We start from the raw sequence: 19,098 nt of genomic DNA, 5'->3' as shown, positions 1-19,098 counted from the left end.
CAGGAGCATGAGACTATTTAGAAGAGTTAATTTTAACTCAGGGTTTAGAAATATTTAGGAAAATGATGATTAGAAAGCAATGTAAATGCACTTTAAACAAAATGCAGAGTAAATCTTTGAAGTGACTTAGTTGCTCGTCACACATTAGTGTGCTTAAAAATACCTATTGTTACAGAGAAACATGAATTATCTCCAAGCACCCAAACCTGTGAACAAACCTGGGTTTTGTATGTTTCTAAATTCTGCAGTTGTTTTAGTATTGACTTGGGAAGGAAAAGATCTTAGAAGACCCAAAAAAATGACAGTCCCTTATCAGAAAGGTTCTCTGAAAGACTCCCCGGTATGCAAGAGTAAGTATCATGACAGGAGGAGGTTTGCTTTTGCCAGATGGTGAAAAACAGAGTGGGAAGTGATAGCATTCGGGACTCGGGCAGATGCTCAGGCAGAGAAAGAATATGATGATGTTGGTAACTAAAAAGCAGCAGGCCTCCATCCAGCTCCTCTGTCAGACAAGCCTCACAAATCAGGATCCTACTTCAGGTGCCCAATTTATATTTCTGTTGGCTAAGACTTTAAGAAGTTTTTAAAGTTGCTTGAATTAACAGCTGTCTTTGGCTTCATTTTTCACCCTAGTCAGTTGTTTGTATATCCTCCTGGCCTTCTCTTTGGCTTCATTTCACTGCTGCGTGTGCTTTACTTTCTCCACTTACTTTAAAACTTGCATTTTTTAAAGCGAACCAATAACTCCGCAACTCATCACACCCTCATTCTCCGCACAGGAAAGTGGTGAATTATTTTTCAGCATTGTGTACAGCTGCCTATCAAGTAGCAGTTTGCTTTGCTCCCTGTAAAATTCAAGAGTCCCTTTCCACAAGACAGCAGCAAACCAGAGGTTTCTTCTTACTTTTAAATATATGAAGCTATTGAATAGGGAATATTTCTGTCCAGCTGTCTTCTATCATGAAGGCCTGTCTTCCAAAAGTACTGAAATTGCTTTGGCACCTGCCTTTAACAATGCTAAAAATATCAGCCTGGGAGAGGGCAGGGGTGGTTATGCCGTTGGTAGGAGTGTGTAAAGAAAGAGCCAGAGGTAAGAAAAATGCTTCCTCCTCTGGACACAACAGCACAAGGAAGAATGCAGAATAAAATAAAACCTGTTATGCTTCTCCAATTTTAAACATTTAATAGTGCACTTATTGAGTATATTCTGTACAGACATCTATAGCAAGTTAAACATCTTCCTTTTTCTCACGTAGATCATAGTCATGTAAAGCACATTTACAATAGAAAACATACTTGAGGTACAAAAACCCAAAAAGAATATCTGAGGTATAAATACAGGTATATTTTAAATAATCTTTATCATGCTTTATCTATGTTTGACAGTACACTGTGGGCAAGTATACATGTTTACAATAGAATGGTATGTACAACATACAATTTTACAAATTCAAAAGTGTTTGATGTAGAAGAATATACAAGATTTTCCTACTCATGAGGAACACTGTTACTGGAAGTACTACATTATTTGCCATAATAAAAAAAAAATCTTCATCAAAAAGCTTAAAATAATACTGACAATGGTAACAAAGTCTCAGTCAAAATTCCACCTTGGAACTCATTCATACTCTAGCCACAAAATGCATTTATCACTTAACACTGCACCTCGAAAGCTAATCTTTATCTTTACAGTAAAACCTACAGAAAGACACCTTTCCAGAGGACCTCAAGACTTCCTACAGTTCACACAAGTTGATTCTTAAGGAGGGGGAATATCCCAAAGTGTTTAAAATCCCACTAAACCAAAGACAACAGCCCCTACTCTCTGCCCCCCCAGACAACCCTCCACATTGCTCACATCCAGGTTCTGTTTGTGTTAACATGTGGCTTTTAGGAAAACAGGCAAAGAAGGGAGAGAAAGGGAGAGTTTGTGTGACTCTTCCTAGCCACCTCACCCCACCTGCTGCTGCAGGAGTCCTACTACTTCCCAGCACCGCAACTCCAGTGTTGACTTTTTCCTCTTGAGTCGTTAGAATACAGTAAAATATATAGAATCCCATTAAAACATTTATAGTTAATGCAGGTAGGAGTAAAAGCAACAAACATTTTTCAGTAAATTAATGACTGAGATTTTTGGCTCTCTTCACCATTGCAAAGACATTGCATTTCTAAGCTGCTATGTTGCTCAAAAGTGTATTTATTTGCTTAAAATTACTACAGAATTGCTATCCACTCCTAAAAGATCATCTGGATAAGGAGTGGATAGTAATCAGAGCAAGCCTCTTGTAGCATCTGCTCAGGGTTTTTAATAAGGTTAGAGCTGAGGAAAATGTAGAACTGGCACATGGGAAGGATGGCTACTCCTGGTCCAGAGTCAAGTCCCGTTCTAGGTTGAACTGTATCCAGCATACTAAAATCCATTCTGATTGCCTATCAGTGTACCAGACACATTTCAAGTTCGACTTCTGCTATCCTTTCAACCATTAACACACTCATTCACACTTCAATCTCTGTGCAAACCTTTCTCTGCTTATCTCAGTGAGAACACATTGAAGAGTACCAACTATTCCAGTGGATATGCCAGTCCCTCAATGCACTACAAATACATGAGTATGTACATAAAGCTAAGTATTTCACATGGGAATGATGAACCTTCACCATCTTTCATAATATATTTTGCATTTAAAGAATTTTGCTTCTCAGAAGCAATTCAAACCACCTAACAGTACAATACTTTTTTGTTTTCTTCTTGCACAGTCCTCCTATGTATTCCAGTCAAGGCCTACACTATAGACCTTAAACAGACAGGAAGCAGCTTTAAAGTGTATGGTATGGCCACAGTCCAGTAATGCAATGCTCACAGTCAAGTTCTCATGCTGTCATCCCTTCATGACATGTCTTGCAGATGGTACACTAGTCCGGTCTGCAGTGGACAAGCCTCGGTTTTAGATAATGTCTGTGCTGCTGATGCGTGGAGCACATGGCTGTTCCTCTTCAGTAGTCACCTGGATTTTACTTCCTTGTTCTCAAGACTCTGATGAATGAAAGAGTCTCTTATCTTAACAACTTCAGATGCACACAAGTGTCCAAAAGACTTGGTGTACCAGTCTGGCATGTGGCCCCTGATGTGTGGAGAAAAAGTGATGATGAATTAGGTACCAGTAACTTTGCAGGCATTTTCCAAGTCAGATTCAAATACATATCTAGCTGGTTAAATGCCCGACTAGGAAATCTCCTTATTACTGCTTATTGCTCATCTCGGCTTTACTAATATATAGACTTGCTCCAAGACAAGTTTGCATGGAGAGGAAAAGTTATGAGGAAAAGCTACAGAAAACTGTGCAAACTTGTTCCTCTTTACTAACTTAATATTAAAATTATTATGTCCTCGCATCCAGATACATCTGTCAGAGGAAGGGGTGGGGTTATACACCAGTAGCTATGGCGCAGCACACACTGGATGTTTCTAATGCAACAAACCACACCTGCTGTTAGATGTGCACTGAAGCCAGTTTTCTGAGAGAAATCTCAGAAGAAGAAGCCACATCTCAGAGACCTGTGTATGCCTTTGAGAAGTACGTACTACTGGCCAAGCTAAAGCCTGTTGAACAGTCTAAATTTTGCACTGACTACATGGAAACTGTATAAGAAAAGTTACCACCACAAAAAAAGTAGAAACTCATACCTTAAATCAATTCTGCACATGTAGGTAAGTTTAGATTTTCCTGACCCGCAGGGCTCAATCAGATACCTAGACAGGAGCACATTGACTCTAACACCTGCCACAGGAGCACGGTCATGGTCCACTGAGGTTGCTAGAAGCACACAAGCTCCCTTGGGAAAATTTGTCCTCCATGTTCTAAGGAAAAAGGAAGAAAAAAAGAAGTCTTATCTTTGAGAAACAGTAATGAAACATCTAATTCAAACATCTAATAAGACATCAAGTTATGCACACCCAGATATTTACCCATATAACTTATATAGAAATCATAGTCAAGGTTGTGCTAGGTGTACAATATAAATATCACTGCATATAAAAGCCTTACCTTAAGACTACGAAGTCTCTGGCTGGGTGAGGTGCCATGCTGTTCTGGACATACTGGTATATATCTGTCTGGCTGTCCAAAGGTTCGATTACTTTTGAATCTATAAGATCTTCATCCCAAAGATGCTGCTCTTTAAGTATACGATTTAAAACATCCTCTGGCGTAGCTGGGATTTCAATGGTAGTTTTCCATAGCCGGAGTGGGGGACCTTCACATACCTGGGGAGAATCAGCAGAGTCCTCAGTTTTACTCTTCCTGACACTTTCTTTTCCTTTCTGTTTTAGTGTCGGCTAAATACAGCAAATTAAATGCACACACATATATGCGTATGTTATATTAAGCTTGTCATAAGCTCAGACTAAAGTTGTTTTCGTAACAGCCAAAGGCATCTGCACACTGACTTCCAAATTGTTTCTAAATTACAGTTTAATTTAAAACTTCTCCAGTATAGGTCACTATTAAATTGTGATGCTATAGAATAATACTATCCTAATTTCCCAAGTTTATTTGTTAAAAATCTCATTGAAACACTTCTCCCTGTGCTAGCTTTGAGCCGTGAGAGATTAGAGACAAGAAACTTCTTTCCTACAACCTGCATATTGACAGTGCTTAGAGGCTTCACTCAGCCTGTCAAGGCTTTGCATGTCTGAGTGAAGGCATGTAAATGCAATACAGTGAACATTCCTGGGCTCGATAAACAGAACACAGATCAGTGCATGTTAGTTGACTACTGCTGAAAGACAGGTTATTTTTAGATGGTGTGCAACTATGTCAAAATATCAAGTTTTTTTTTTCTCAAATATACCTGCAACGTAAAGGTGTACACTGAACCTTCTCTAATACCCTATGTCAAAAGCCTGCTCATATTAGAGAAGATGAGCTAAAAAACAGAGCTGTGGCATGAGTGACAGAGCGCATACCTTCTTGTAGGCCAGCTCTGCTTGCTCTGAAGTGGAGCAGCTGACCCAGCCCTTAAACTTCTCCTTCATTTCTTTGAGCAAGTCATCCATGCAGTCCTGGAGGTAGCAGTGGTAGTCAGTGGGCTCAGTGGTGCTGCTACCACCCCGGAGCTCCTCCAGGCTGAGGGGACGCAGGTCCTGCTCCGTGTATGAGTTCCGGCCCCTGCTCATTTCTTCAGGTATCTGAGGGGCAACAAGGGTGAAATCATCCTCTTGCAGCTCTCTCCCCACATCAGAGTTAGTCTAGCAGCTTGACAGCCACACAAAGATGGGTGCACTAGTTTTGTAAGTAAGTGGTGGGATGCATATATGCCCACTCAATGTGAAAAAATGCAGAAATTAAGTATGTGACTTTAACTCAGATTAATCTCTCATTTATGGGGTATCCTATTTTTTTCTGTGGAGCATCCCTCTTTGCTACACAATGCAGATCCATTCCCACAGCACAGTTTATCCTGCAGACTGAAGGAAGGAGGCATCAGTTGTCAGCCACAAGAAAAGAGACAGGCATGTCTTCAGTTGAGGGCTCTGAAAAGATTTGATGACAGTGAAGAAAACCAGGACTCTTGATTTGTCTAGTTCTCTATCCCAGGCCCTAGAGGGAGCATGGTTTAGTTCCTACAGACCCTTCAACCTACATTTTGACAGTGTCACATTCCAGGACGCTTTTGTGGCCTAGCCTTGCTAACTCTTGGGAATTTAAGTATAAAACAAGCACTGACATTCCTGGAAATAGCTTCTTGCTTTGTAATTAGAGCTGAAGTTCACAGACCCTCACAGCTGTACAATAAAAGCTTGGAAACATATTTCAAATGCAGCTTGGATGTAACAAAAAAGTCCCAAACCCCACAACTGCTTCCTGACTTTTGAGTGCCAGCGCCAACTAAAGAATTCTCTTCTGGCACCACTTCCAATTTATGCATGTACCCAGATCCGGATGCAAATGTTTTTAAAAATGCTATTTATCATGTATTAAACTTTATTTTAATGAATATACATTCCTAGCTTTCCATTACACAGCCGATGTAAGCCATGTTGGCCAATATTCCACCCATCAGTTCTGCAAATAGGTGTTTTACCTGAAAGAGCTTCTTGCATTCAGCAATCATATGGGCTAGCCCTTGGGTTGCAGCCAAATTTTCATTTAGGTCTTTCTGATCGGGTTTTCCCAGGCTTGGTTTTCTTTGCATCACCCTTCCCAAGGGAAAAGAGCACACATGCACAAATCCAGTTACTTAATGCAGAGCAAGAGACACGTTTGGTAAAACAATAGTAGAATTCCCAAATCTGTTGGTGATTTATAGTGCTGCCCATGACCAAATCTTGGCACGGCGTTACTGACTTCTCTCACTACATGCTTTTTCTTTGGAATCTCTCCCATTTCTTCCTTCTTATGAATTTGCTTATATTTTAACAGATCTCTGCCAAAAGGTAGGATCTCCTAACTGTTCTATGCCCGGTGCCCTCTGAGGTGTCCAAAGTGATCACAACTGGTAGGGTCAATGCCACCTGTTACACATCACTGCCAGCTGTGGTACAGGACCAGGAGCAACAAGCCCTGCTCCCGAAACATACCTTGGGGAAGAATTCTCTCTTTTGAGAGTGTTTAAGTGGAAGAGGGAAGGTGCTAAGCAGACAGCCAGGTTTGTCGGTGTCATCTGGTTTTCCTTCACTGCAGCTGTGACATCACTCAGGAAATAGAGAAGAATCTGGAGGACCTCCCTGTTCTCATCAGGTAAAAGCATAATGGCAGCCTTGATAGCCTGGAGACGCTGATCCTTTGGCACATCTGCATAATATTAGTAATTCTCTCATCAACCCATTGATTTTCCATACACACAGCATGAATGCATCCCAAGGCAAACTCCAGCTTCACATATTTGACTCGAGTTTGAAGTGATTTCCTTCAGGATGCATACCATTCGTAGGAAACATGAAGGCATTTTTTTTAACCCACTACTTTAACTTACCTCAGCTATTTCCTGCCTCACAAGAAATGCAAGCAAGAAGTTGTGCCTAGGCCAGGGTTAATTTTAGATTTAATTTCAATAGTTACATGCTCCCGCAGATGCACTAAAATGACAGAAGCCTGGAGTCAGGCAGTGAACAAGCAAACACAGTCCAACCAATTTAGAGGTTCTCTGGCTTTCAAAGAAATTCAAAACATGAATGCATTTTAGAATAGGTGAATTAATTAAATGAATTGGCTAGCAAACCTTTTCAACAATGATGTCATAAAATACCCAGAAAGTGCTTTACCAAACACAGGGTATGATCTGCTTTATTGAGCAGATCATTCAAAGCCATGCAGTGGAAAAAGAAAGTCAATGCTGTGAAGCCCCATACCATTAAACAGCTCCTTGGTAACTAACAACAAACAGCCACTGGAAAAATGTAATGTGTCTTTATATAAGGCCCTCTCCGCCAAACTTGAAGGAAACAGAAAAATGAAATAAACCAGACCAGATCTGCTTCTTATAAAGGGATTTCCAAAAAGCCATCTCTGAAGACAACATCAGAGTCTTAATCCTGGAGCATTTATATCATCATTAGCACCACACCAAACTCACTGCATGTCTCACAATACACATGGCGCTAACTAGATATTTAGCTGGTATTTGCTTTGGGCTTCAGCAACTTTGTAAGGCTAGCAGGTGAGTTTAGAAAACAATTTTAAGCAAAAACCCACTGTGTTCCACACTCTCCCCTCGATCAGCTCAAAGCAGATTTAAGCCACGTGCGGACAATTCCAGTGCGCAGCCTGGTATGTAACACTAAAGCAAAGGGAAATTTTGTCCTTTACAGGGAAGCAAAATTTACAGCTGTGTTAAGGCTCTTTGCTTTACACAAAGATAATACTTCCCGACCACATCTGGGGATTCCTCAGACCTACCACCTGCAAAAGGAAAGTAACAGATACTTCTGCAATGATCTGTCAAACTTTTTCTGGCACTAAACCCACTAAGAGTTGCTGTTTAACATGCACAGAAGTGGAGAGTGTGATTAATTTTCTCCATAAACCTTCTTGGGAACCCAAACACACACAAAAAATGTGTGCGCTGAAATAACGGGATGTATGTTTTTATTTTAAACCGTCAACTCCCCCTACGGAGCTCTGGAGGAAATTCCTGTAACTTTTTGGTAATCGTCATCATCAAGAAGGCACAAAAAGGACTCAAAGAAGGTGCTTTTGCAGTGAGCTCTTTGTAGCTATGCTCCCATGGGAAGAATACATGGGGAGAGAGATGGGATGATGTTAGGGACAGAAACCACAGAATCAGCAAGGTGCCTGTAGTACATCAGTCAGTTTGGACCCCCGTGAATACTTCAGAAGGGTTTGGTGTTCTGGTCACCGAACATTAATTCACCTTTGGCCAATTTATTAAGTGAGAGTACTCCCAATGGAATAAGAATGTTGAGGAAACAACGTTTAGGAAGATCCAGCCCAAAATTAGGAGAATTCTATTAATCTAGCTCACAAAAGAGAATTTCTTCCTTCCTGGAGCTGAACCTGTGATCTCAGAAGGATTATTTATTTCATGTGCATTGATAAACTCCAGTTTTTATGTTTTAAGCACTTTCTGTTTATATCTACCAGGTAAAGCAGCTACAAGTCAATAACAGAAAAGCTTTCAACTTAAAGGTTCTTTCCAAAAGTTATGGTGAAGGATAGAAGGATATTAATTATATGAAAACGGAATTTTTTTGGTAGCCTTGCCAATCCCTCTTAAAGCTCCTGATGTTCATGTAGTGTTTGCACAGCTCCTCTACCTAGACACATTAGATGGGGCTTATTTTTAAACCATAATATCACGCATGCTCAAAGAAGAGAGGAAACTTTATAGCAAATGATGGAGGACTTATGTTTGTTCCTGAACTCCTGAAATTAAAAGAACTTGTACTACAAATTGTTATGCAACAGAAACATCAAAAATCCCTTCCTTAAGAGGCACCCTGAACTGTAACGGCTGCTGGAGAAAGGCAAAGACCAACATATGCAACATGTGCAGTGACCAGAGGAGCAGTATTAGGAAGCTCCACCCTTGCTACACAAATGATCATTTGCCCCTGCCATAGAAATCTCAGTACTTACATTGGTATATCTGTAAGAAGGTCTCGGAGAGTTTGTTGGTCATGAGAGGCTCAGGGAGATCACGGAAGAATTGCTTTAACATGTCTGCTACATCGTAAGCAGACTGGCCTTCGTAGTTGACACAGTCTGCTGAATTCTCATTCATTTGACGCAAAGCCTGAATTCTTGATTTGACTCCAGATTTCCTGAACAGTCCAACCTAAATATACATGGAAAGGTAAATACATTTACAACGAGTCCAGCAAATCTGAAATGTAAATATGCTCTTTAGCTTCTTATGTACGGGTCCTAATTTCACTGAAACCTTTCTCTGCATTAATTATCTATTTTGTCCTGTTTTATGCCTACTTTTTTCAGCCTGACCCAGGAACAATAAAAACTAATGGAAGGCTGGGCCCGGGGTGCTGCATGCATGTGGGATATGAGAGATTACAGAAAACCCACCTGATCCAGACAGTGGTTGCGAAGGTACCTCATGGCTTGCTGAATGCTCTGTGGAAGAGGCTGTCCTGTGCGCTGGACATTGACTTGCAGCGGTACTCCAAACACATTTCGGTCTTTATAATCTGGCACCTTTATCCTTTTCATAAATTTTGGTACTGCCCTATTTAAGTAAAAGGAATGACAAAATTTAATTAAACTTCTGTTGACCATTTATTGTCTGTATTTCCAGTAATTCGGAAAGACAGTGAAAATAAGTGAAACACTTTAGTAGTATGAAAAGTACTGACAGTATAAATTAGCTAATCCACTCAGAGCTGGGAAGGGGAAGAGGACAGAAAACAGTTTCTCTAAGAAAAAGGCTTGACATTCAGGGCAATATGCTGCCTGTAAATATTAATGTGGTGCTTACTCCATCAATATTAGTAGGACAAAAGCTACAGGATAAAACTGCAGGGGCCAGATTAAATTGCCAAAGAGTCAAAATAAATCCTGCGGTCAGTGACCCCTTATAACACTGCTTCTTTAGGTTTTGGGAAGGATGGGCATTTGAACAATGAGCTTTTGTATGTCAACTACTTGTTCTGCAAAGTCCTCGAACTGGGTCCACCACCCACCAGTGTGCATAACAGCAGGAAACTGATGTAATACATTTGAGTTTGTCAGCTAAAAACTTCAGCTCTAGAAACAACCCCCTTCGAGGGACCCCCCTCCTTGTCAGCCAGTGACTGTTGTTACCCCTGCCTCCCACTCTGGTTACAATGAGAGGCCTTTCCATCTGCTTATGACTCCAAGGAAAAAGTTACTAAATACAAAAGAATGATTTACCCCCAGGTCCCCAAGAGTACTGGTTTCATAAAGGGGGGGAAAAAAAAGCCACTAAAATGTGAAAATATTGAGATCATTTTCCTAAACAGGGAGAAAAGCTAACGTCCAGTGTAACAACTAATAGGACACAGCGGCACTGGAAAACAGGGAGACCTTTTTAACATTTCAGTACACAGTACAGCTACACAAACAGTGCATTAGATTTACAGCTGACTAATCTGTTACATAGCAAACCAGAACCAATTTGTATTGCCATACAGTTAAGTTTAGGGCATTATTGATATATGTATGAATAATACATGCTTTGTCAAAAAACATGCCAATGGAATGTGAAAAAACACATTGCGACCTCCACTGAGAATCTGAAGCATGCAGGGATAACTGGTCAATACTTATTTCTGTCTTTCAGAACAAACAACTTCTGTATTTAGAAAGGCTGACATAATAACAGCCTTTGAACAGGAGGTACTTTGATGCTGAAGCTAAATACTCTCTATGACTCCTGGGGAAGGGAGGAGGCTGGCCTGTGGTAGGGAGAAGAAAAATTTTACTGCGTCTTTTGCATCCTGGAGGTTACACAGGCTCTGCTGCAGATACAACCATAAAAGAGCTTTCTATTCCATTCTTCTGACAATGAACGTTCACCTGGGTTACAAACACCTGGCCACAGCAGAAATTGCTGCCTACAAAACCTCCATGGTTCTCCCAACTTTTCTTCCCACCCCCTCCATCTTTTTTGCAAGCTAACTGGATTTATAGCGCTTTAAAGAGGGAATACAGATTATGGCTAATGAGATAAGAGAACTGAAGGAAATTTACATTAGTTGATTACATAATTATATAGAGAAACCAATACACATACTTCAGACTAACTGAAGAAAAGCAAGCCTACTAAGATCTAATGAGGTTTGTGCTACTGTTCGCGAACTGTCTCAATAGACAACTAGCCCTCCTTCTGCTATGGATAGTGGACATCTTCCTGTTCAGGAAGCTGGCCTGAACAAAAGCAGTGACGTTTTTGTTCCCTTTTGTTCTGCTTTTGTTCCCTTACATACCCCCATAAACACATTTCTCAAGCCTAATAAGATTACTCTTACGTAAAGGATTAGCGATTTTAGCCCTGTCTTAGGAAACCACAAATCACTGACACCACAGGCTGGAGGAAGAAGTGCAAATATGGACAAAGAGGGATAGAGGGACTCATTGCATCTTTCCAAAAGTTGCTCAGGATGAGCGCAACTGTCATGCTTGTGTAGTCAGCATCTCTACACAGGGCACTGTGTCCTTACCAGCTGAAGCCGTGCTTATTGGAAGGCGTATACTTCTCCAGGAGTGCAGTTAGCTTCAGGAGAGAGTACTTCTGCAGCAGGTTCATCTGTGCCACCGACTGGCAGTTGATCTGCAGCGATGCCGAGCTGAGGCTGGGCCGGTGGGAGCTCTGGAAGCTGTGCCACCTCAGCCTGTGCCTAGAGAGAAGATGGGGCACAGAACAAGGACTGGTCACTGAAATGTCTCTGCAAGACGTGCAGGAATTATTGCAAATGGAACACTGAGCTCCCTGCCCTTGTCAACCACTGCTTGGGAAATTTCACAGGCCTCTCTTAGCCAGCAGCCCAGCCTCTCTGCCTCACCTGGTGCAATGCAGCATGCATAAGTACTTTAGGTGAGAACGCGCACCCTGAGCTGACTCACAGCTCAGAGTTAACTACATGCTCCTGCTCTATCAGATGTCCTCCGAAGGCTCCAACACTCTTCTTCAGAAGCCCTTTCAGTATTAACGCAGTGGCAATCAAAAAACTCCATTTAGAAAAAAAGCCCACTTTTTAAAGACACATCAAATGGGAACTAAGCACTTCTAAAAGCCCCATTCGGTTTATAAAAGCAGCTGTGAAACTATATGACAGCAGAAACCAGGCCATAGATGATCTGCACTAGTTTTAAAGGAAAACTGGAAACAAAGCTGGAAAGAATTCAACTCCTTGCTCTACTCACAATTCAAAACACAGTCATATATCCCATGGTAAAACACCCAGAAGAAATGGGGAGGCCACTGGAACTCCCCCAGTTCCCCACTGTGCTACAGTGATCAAGAGAAAATAAACAAACCTCATTTTCCCTGCAGATGTAATACTCTAGCATGCTATTAAGAAAGAGATGGCTATGGAAAAGTGTGATTTTTTTGGAGCAGTCTAAAAGTCAAGGCTTTTACTACACACTGACACAAACCAGACCACACTGACACTGTTTCTCCTATCCAATTTAAAAAGTGAATAATCCTACTTGAGGTCCCTCTCCCTCCCACACACCATTTCAGTTTGAAGAATTATCATCCCCAAAAACTGCCTTAACATTCCTCCTAATGCTGACTCGCTGAGCAGGCTGTTTTTCAATGACGATTCAGGCTAAACATACAAACATACAGCTATGAAGTGTGGGAATCACTTGTCTAAAAGTCTTGCACAAATACTTCCCTTGCCTGCAATTGCTTTGGGAAGCAATGGGAACAGCATGTGAGTGCCTGTATGGCTACAACTTCTACTGCACCTTAACTGAGTGGGGCAAAGGGAGATCTCACCAGGGCCATCCCAATTCCCAGTGCCCGTGATCTCACCTGCTAGACCTCGTCAGCGATGCACCCACCCCAGAGTCCCTCCTGTCCTGCATCCCTGTGGGCTCTTCTGTTTCATTCAGTGAATTCCCCGTACTGTCAAGGTCACTCGGTGTTACTCGATCATTATCTACATCGAGGTGGATCTGCTTTGGAGAGGAAGGACATGGGGAGATGGAGTCGAGCGCTGAGTCAGAGTCCCCTTCATCCGAGAACTTCTCTGACCACTGGTTTACTATTCTCTGCATCCCTTTGACATGGTACAGGATGTCATCTAGTTCTGGGAATATGTCTTCATTTTCAAGGTCAGCCAGGTCACTCGTACTGGAATATAGGATTGAAGCTGGTACATTGTCATAAATACTCAGGCGGCTGGTCACTGAGCTGGAGGAGTTACGCCTTTTCCCCATGCCCAGCTCTTTAGAGCTGTCACTGCTGTTTTCCCTCCGGAGGCTGAGATGGCCATGTCCATGGTAACTCCCTGTCCTCCAGTTCACAGAGGCATTGTTTTCTGTAGGGGAGAAGTTGCCATTGGAGAGTGCTTTTGGAAAAGTGCCAGGCTTATGATCTTCGGGGATAAAAAACACCGTGTCTTCTGCAAAGCTTCCCCGGTTCTTGAAGTTCTGCTCTATCACGTCACTGAACGTTGACTGGTTGAAGGGGTCGAAGCCTTCCAGGTACATGCCCACCCTTTTGTTGTATGCACTGAGGCTGCGTGTTCGTGTGACAGGACTGGGTGTGCTGACAGCACTGCTTGTCTCAGACTGACTACTGCTGCTGCTGGTCTGCGTGGAATTGGAGACACTCCTCTTTCGTACCATGGGGAGGCTGATGTGATTGCCGTTGAGGGCAGAGATCTCCACGCAGTTAAGTTGTTTCAGTTTATCTTCATCCATGCCCTCCTGCAGGATGGGCCCGCTAATAATAAGGCCAAGCTTTGAAGGAGCTTTGCTCTTGCCATGGTGAGAGCTTTTGATCTTCAGGCTCTCCATTCTCTTCAGCAGGCTCTTTGTTTTGGACTTGGCGTTCTTCTCATTGGCTTTCGTGTTGAAGCTGAAGCTATTCAGCTCCCTGGGGGAGGGCAGGCTGCTGAATGAGTCATCATTTGCTGTGAAATTGCTCGATGAACAAACACTCACGACTGAGTTTGTCCTGGTAGTAGATGCCTCACTCTGCAGGGTTGGTTGGTGGCTGCTGGTGCTACTGATGCTCAGAATAGAAGCCACTTCCTGGCGTTCGCTGAGGTCTGTTAGCACACTCTCACGGCTTGTGGCGTTAGTAAGGTGAGGAGCTTCTGGGGAAGGGGTATTCAAGTCCGGTTTTGGAGGGAACACATCAAATTCTTCAAGCCTTGACCACCTCTTGCTGTCCCTCTGAAAAGTCCATTTTCCACTTATTGCACAAGGCTCATCTTCATCTGAATCTTCGCTCTGCAAAGGAGAGGAACCCTGAAAGTACTGCTTGCAAATTGCACAAACGGCAAAGGCGGTTGCATTTAAATACAATGCCCACTAAATGCTTTAAGCATGACCTTATTCTCACTGAATTTGAAGAGAGAACAGTCTTTTACTTCAGGGAGAGGAAGATTAGGCCATAAAGCGCATCACAGGAAAAGATAACGAGGGACAGGCAATATATTTAAACAGTTTTTAAATACAAAAGATACAAGCTTCATAAAAAGAAACAAACAATACAATCTGCTTTAAACTGCTCTTTTCTAAAAACCCTAGTATCCACAGACTTTTAATTAATTGGTCACAGTGGATAGCCCTCAGATCAATGGAAATTCCTGGCATGCATAAAATTTTAAACTGGAGTCAGTCAGGGGTTGGGGTCCCTCTGGACTCTCTCCAAAGTTACACTCTGTTGATAGCGGCTGTGTGTTTATACTCCTCTTTGTAATTATGAGATGTTTCTCATATGTTCTGAATTATAGTGGCTTAATTCCTTACCCATTCGGGAAGTCTGAACGGTCTCAAGCTGTGACTAATGAGGTAGCAAAAGAAGCTCTTGTGTTGAAAGAGTGCGATGCCTCCAGGCTCTTACCTGGTTCACTCTTCCTCCCACAGGCTAGCAGCTAACATTTTAAGAATGTCCTGTGAAGTTTCTAGTTCAGTCTTGCTTCAGGCAAACTTTAACACTCACAGATAGCGAGCAGCTAGAGCTCACTGACAGTATAGCACGTAACTAAATTGTAAATAACATCTCCACTGATGATGTTTGATGTATGAGCAACGCCTGAGGGCACGATTACACGTACATCACTTACACTTACAATCTTTTCATCTAAAGACTGAAAGGGAATGACTCTGAGACTGACATATTTGGTCTTCCAAATACCTGGAAAATTTCACATTGGAAGAATAAAACCAATGAAGATATTTTAATACAACACCATGAGACCACAAAAAACCTTTGGTGTTCAGAGCAGGAAACACTAATTGCCACCCAGCTCCATGACTTTCACTTGATTTGTTTAGACTGCTTTAATTTAAAAACAAACACGCATGCCCCAAACTGTAACTATTTGTGTGCCAGGAAAACAAACATTTATTCTCTGAAAAACAAGTAAATTACTCATATATCAAGTATTTTATTTATGCATACATTAGTTCCTGATCCTCTCCTAGTGTTTTGGGCTATTTTTTTTAATTGCACATTTCATCACTTTGGGAAAATAAGTGAAACATCATATTTATTTTTTATAACCAAATAGAGGAGACACAGAGCAAGTGTCATCTTCTTCGTTTCCCAACTACTATAAACTACTTTTCTACATGAGTCTGATGAAAACCTAAGAGGTCTGTCTTGCTTATTGAAAGTTTTCAGGAGGAAAAAAGTCACCTGAAACTGCCAGTGGATAATAATGGAAAAAAAGGAGCAGTAAAGCGAACTTAATTTGCAAAGAGGTCAATGCAAACATAAGGAAACATATGTTTCTGTCAGCATAATTTTTTTCCCTTGTGTTAGAAAGCTTCAGAAGCTAAGTATTGATTTTAATGAATTCAACAACAAAAGGGAATAGGATCCAAGTCCATCTGCCAGAACATGGGTGGTGAATGAAAATCAGGAAAGACTGAAACAAAAGGTAACATCCAGACTCCGGAAGATCTGGGGCCTGGACCTAAAGTCAGGTCTGCTCTGACCTCTAACAGCAATACTGCTCATTTCAGTGTTAACAAGGTTCAGGAACAAGGAGGAGAAATCTGGCGGTCATAAACAGCAATCCAGCTGCCTACCCCCGCTTTTAGAGTTCCTACATATGCTACCTCAGAGTGTTATCTTCTGGAGTTTGGATGCTGTTTCCAACATACCACAAACAGATAGGGAAAGAGGGGATTAATTCCTGGTAAACAACCTCAGAGCATTTGTATGCATTCTTGTTAAGGGTAGGGCAGTATTGTATTGCCTTAGCTCAGTCATCTTTATCTGCAGTTGTCATATCCCAGGGGACAGTATAAACTACTGATCCCTCCTAGGACACACACATAGTTTTAAGACAGCGATTGAGTAGTACCTTACTAGCAGATCCCAGCAACTCAGCTTTCTATTGGTACTACCTTATTGAAATTTCAGTTGGTGCTCTTGTATTTCTCACCATGCTCCACAGGGATCCTGAAGATTCAGGAAACACTTTTAATTCCTGCTGAGCTCCCTGGAAACGTTTCTAAAAAGGCATCTGATGTATTCTGTAAATATATTACTTTAATTTTTAACTACATAATTAAAAAATAAGTAAACAATGTGCCTCATTCTACAAAGGATTAGCTCTTTCCTTTGGAGGCCAAGCACAGTCTAACTGATCTTGTCTATATCATAATAAAATAATACAATCCTAATGTGATGGCAAAGAACCAAAACTGTGAAGATGATGCCAAAGACTATGTTCCAATATTCAGGTCAGGTCATTGTGGCTGGTCAAGCCTACTTTTTCCAACCCTGTCCGAATGCAGGTTATACACTACAAGAAGGGCAGCCTCTCTGGCAGGCAGAGAAGCCCAGTGCCTTTCACACTGGGAGTAGCATCACAGGGGAAGAGTTTGCTAAACGAATAACCTTTACCAGCAGCCAAGTCCTGCAGTTTTCACTCAGTGAGAATATGAAATAAAATGTAAGCAGTGTTTTGACTGCGTGTCCTTTGCCAGGCTCTACTCAGGTGTTACCCTAGACTGCAGCTAAGCAATCTGCTATGTGGTGGGTTTTTTTTCAGTTTCATTAATGTACAGTGCTGTAAGAGATGTTAAAGGAACTTACCCTTTTCCTATGGGGACTAATTTCTAGCTTCATCACTGCACATTTGTTTAAAGTATTTAAACGCCTGCAAAGCAAAGGAAATCATATTAAGAGAACACTCCAGTGTTTTGACACAGGCTACTCCAGTTCACAAGCTTTTGTGAAGGCTGTCCGCAAACTGCTTTGCATACAAATAGCCACAAGCAGAGTTTCAATTAGAGCCCTAATTATACTTAACCATTAACCCATTACATTCGGCTGTACTCTAACTTCAGAGGGAGGGATGGATGACTATTTGTCACAATTACCTGAATCAAAGTAAAGAGAAATGAATGGAAACTTAGTCTAAGTAGAGAAGCGAATTATATTCAATGAAATGTAGTAATTACCTTTGTTTAAACAGCAGACATCTGAACCCTGAAACAACCAGTCTCAACAGACTGAAAATAAAATAAAAGGCTTTGTATTTGACACTACTTACATAGGCCTGTGTGAAAAAAAGGATCCTGCTTTAAAATTGTACTTTATAAGCTAAAACCTCTCAGAGGAAAACTTATTTTCCACTTACTAGGTGTCTACTTTGTGAACAATGATTATTTTCAACACAGCCCTGGGACAAGACAACTCATCAGTTTAAATAAAAAATGTACAACAAAACACAGACCTGATTTTTCCTTTCTAAACTCTAAGTTTCTTTTATACATAAAAATGTTGTTCTGAAGGACTAAAAGTTAAACAAAAAATAAATTGCTGCAGCAACAACAGTTAAATAGCCTCCTTGTGAAACGCGACAATAGTCTGGATGCGTATCTTGAAGCACTGTAAATGTTCCTCTGTTCCCTGATGAGCTAATTCTGGTAGGTATCCCTAAAATAAAAGAAGTATCTTTCTTCTACCCTCTCCCCAGAAGCTCAGTGTGCACAGCTGAGCAGAAACAGCTTAAAGCAGAGCAAAACCTGGCACTGTTAAACACACAGCTCCATGGCAGCTTAGGCACAGTTGAGTGAAGGCTGCCATGGTCTCCTGCCCTTCTCTCTGCCCTTGTTGCCTCAGAAACTGCTCCAGGATCATGGCTCAGCTAAAACCTGCACTAGTAAAGTGTGGTTAGAGAAATGCTGGTGCTGCGACAAGGCAAAGGGCAGGAACAAGGTGGATGTGATGCAGAAGGCAGGAAAACTGAAGCAGCAGCTTCATGGAAGTGATGGTTTGGTCCCTTGTGCTAATACTTCCACTCGTGTGGCTGTACTGGGGGTTGGATGAGGAGATCAAGTGAGCTGAAAACTAATCTTTCAATACTTTGTTAGGTTGAATTTCTCTCAGGTCAGTTGCCTAAGCTGTGCAAAGGGCAGGGAGAGGCAGAGGAGGAGAGCCCCTCCTTTCCTACAACCAGACTGCAGCCCCAGTTCAACAGGAACAAAATTGGGCTTTAAAAAGCCTAATCCATTCTGAAGGAAGTTGTATAATTTTCACAAAATTTATTTGGACGAAGTGTAAAGAAGAGCCTGTACCAGCAGCTTTGAAAAACTAAAAACATACAAAAAAATCCAAACCAAACACAAACAAACAAACACCCCCCAAACAAACAAAGAAAAAATTGCTGACTTGTCCTGTTGTTTCAGATGAATCTTTTCAGACTCATGAAACTTGTAACTTGAATCTAGAAAGTGTGTGCACAGGAAGAATTACTAGTTCCTTCTCTTTCCCCTCGCCTTTTATGCGCAGGATTGGTTGCAGATGGTATTTACACAGGGCTTGATCCTGAGGCCATCAAAGAAAGTGGAAAAGCTCCTACTGGTGCTTTAGCTGCAGTTGTGAAGTGAAAAAAAAAAAAAAAAAAAAAGGCAGTTTGATCTATAATTAGACCCAGCCACAACACAGCAGAAAAGGAGA

The 19,098-nt window shown here is 41.5% G+C and overlaps 1 protein-coding gene across 6 annotated transcripts in view; it reads right to left on the bottom strand.

The window, feature by feature from the left end:
• Positions 1-1,163: 1,163 nt before the first annotated feature.
• DLC1 (DLC1 Rho GTPase activating protein) overlaps positions 1,164-19,098 on the bottom strand; it is a 228,767-nt gene continuing 210,832 nt past the window's right edge. For all 6 annotated transcript variants that reach the window (XM_062641474.1, XM_062641550.1, XM_062641625.1 and 3 more), the window contains 11 exons: positions 17,230-17,293; positions 12,979-14,405; positions 11,657-11,833; positions 9,543-9,702; positions 9,099-9,297; positions 6,581-6,794; positions 6,085-6,199; positions 4,967-5,188; positions 4,047-4,264; positions 3,686-3,859; positions 1,164-3,122 (listed from right to left, as the gene is read on the bottom strand). In XM_062641474.1, coding sequence (XP_062497458.1) covers positions 3,002-3,122; positions 3,686-3,859; positions 4,047-4,264; positions 4,967-5,188; positions 6,085-6,199; positions 6,581-6,794; positions 9,099-9,297; positions 9,543-9,702; positions 11,657-11,833; positions 12,979-14,405; positions 17,230-17,293 — 3,091 coding nt within the window. In that variant the 3' untranslated portion in view covers positions 1,164-3,001. The remainder of the gene's footprint in view (positions 3,123-3,685; positions 3,860-4,046; positions 4,265-4,966; positions 5,189-6,084; positions 6,200-6,580; positions 6,795-9,098; positions 9,298-9,542; positions 9,703-11,656; positions 11,834-12,978; positions 14,406-17,229; positions 17,294-19,098) is intronic.

The sequence above is a fragment of the Pezoporus occidentalis genome, unplaced genomic scaffold (genome assembly GCF_034315485.1).
Source record: "Pezoporus occidentalis ecotype Australia unplaced genomic scaffold, CSIRO_AGI_Poc_V1 ctg1, whole genome shotgun sequence".
In the NCBI taxonomy this organism is placed as follows: domain Eukaryota; kingdom Metazoa; phylum Chordata; class Aves; order Psittaciformes; family Psittacidae; genus Pezoporus; species Pezoporus occidentalis.
The sequence above is the reverse complement of the archived record's forward strand: the minus strand, read 5'-3'. Positions and strand labels throughout refer to the sequence as shown.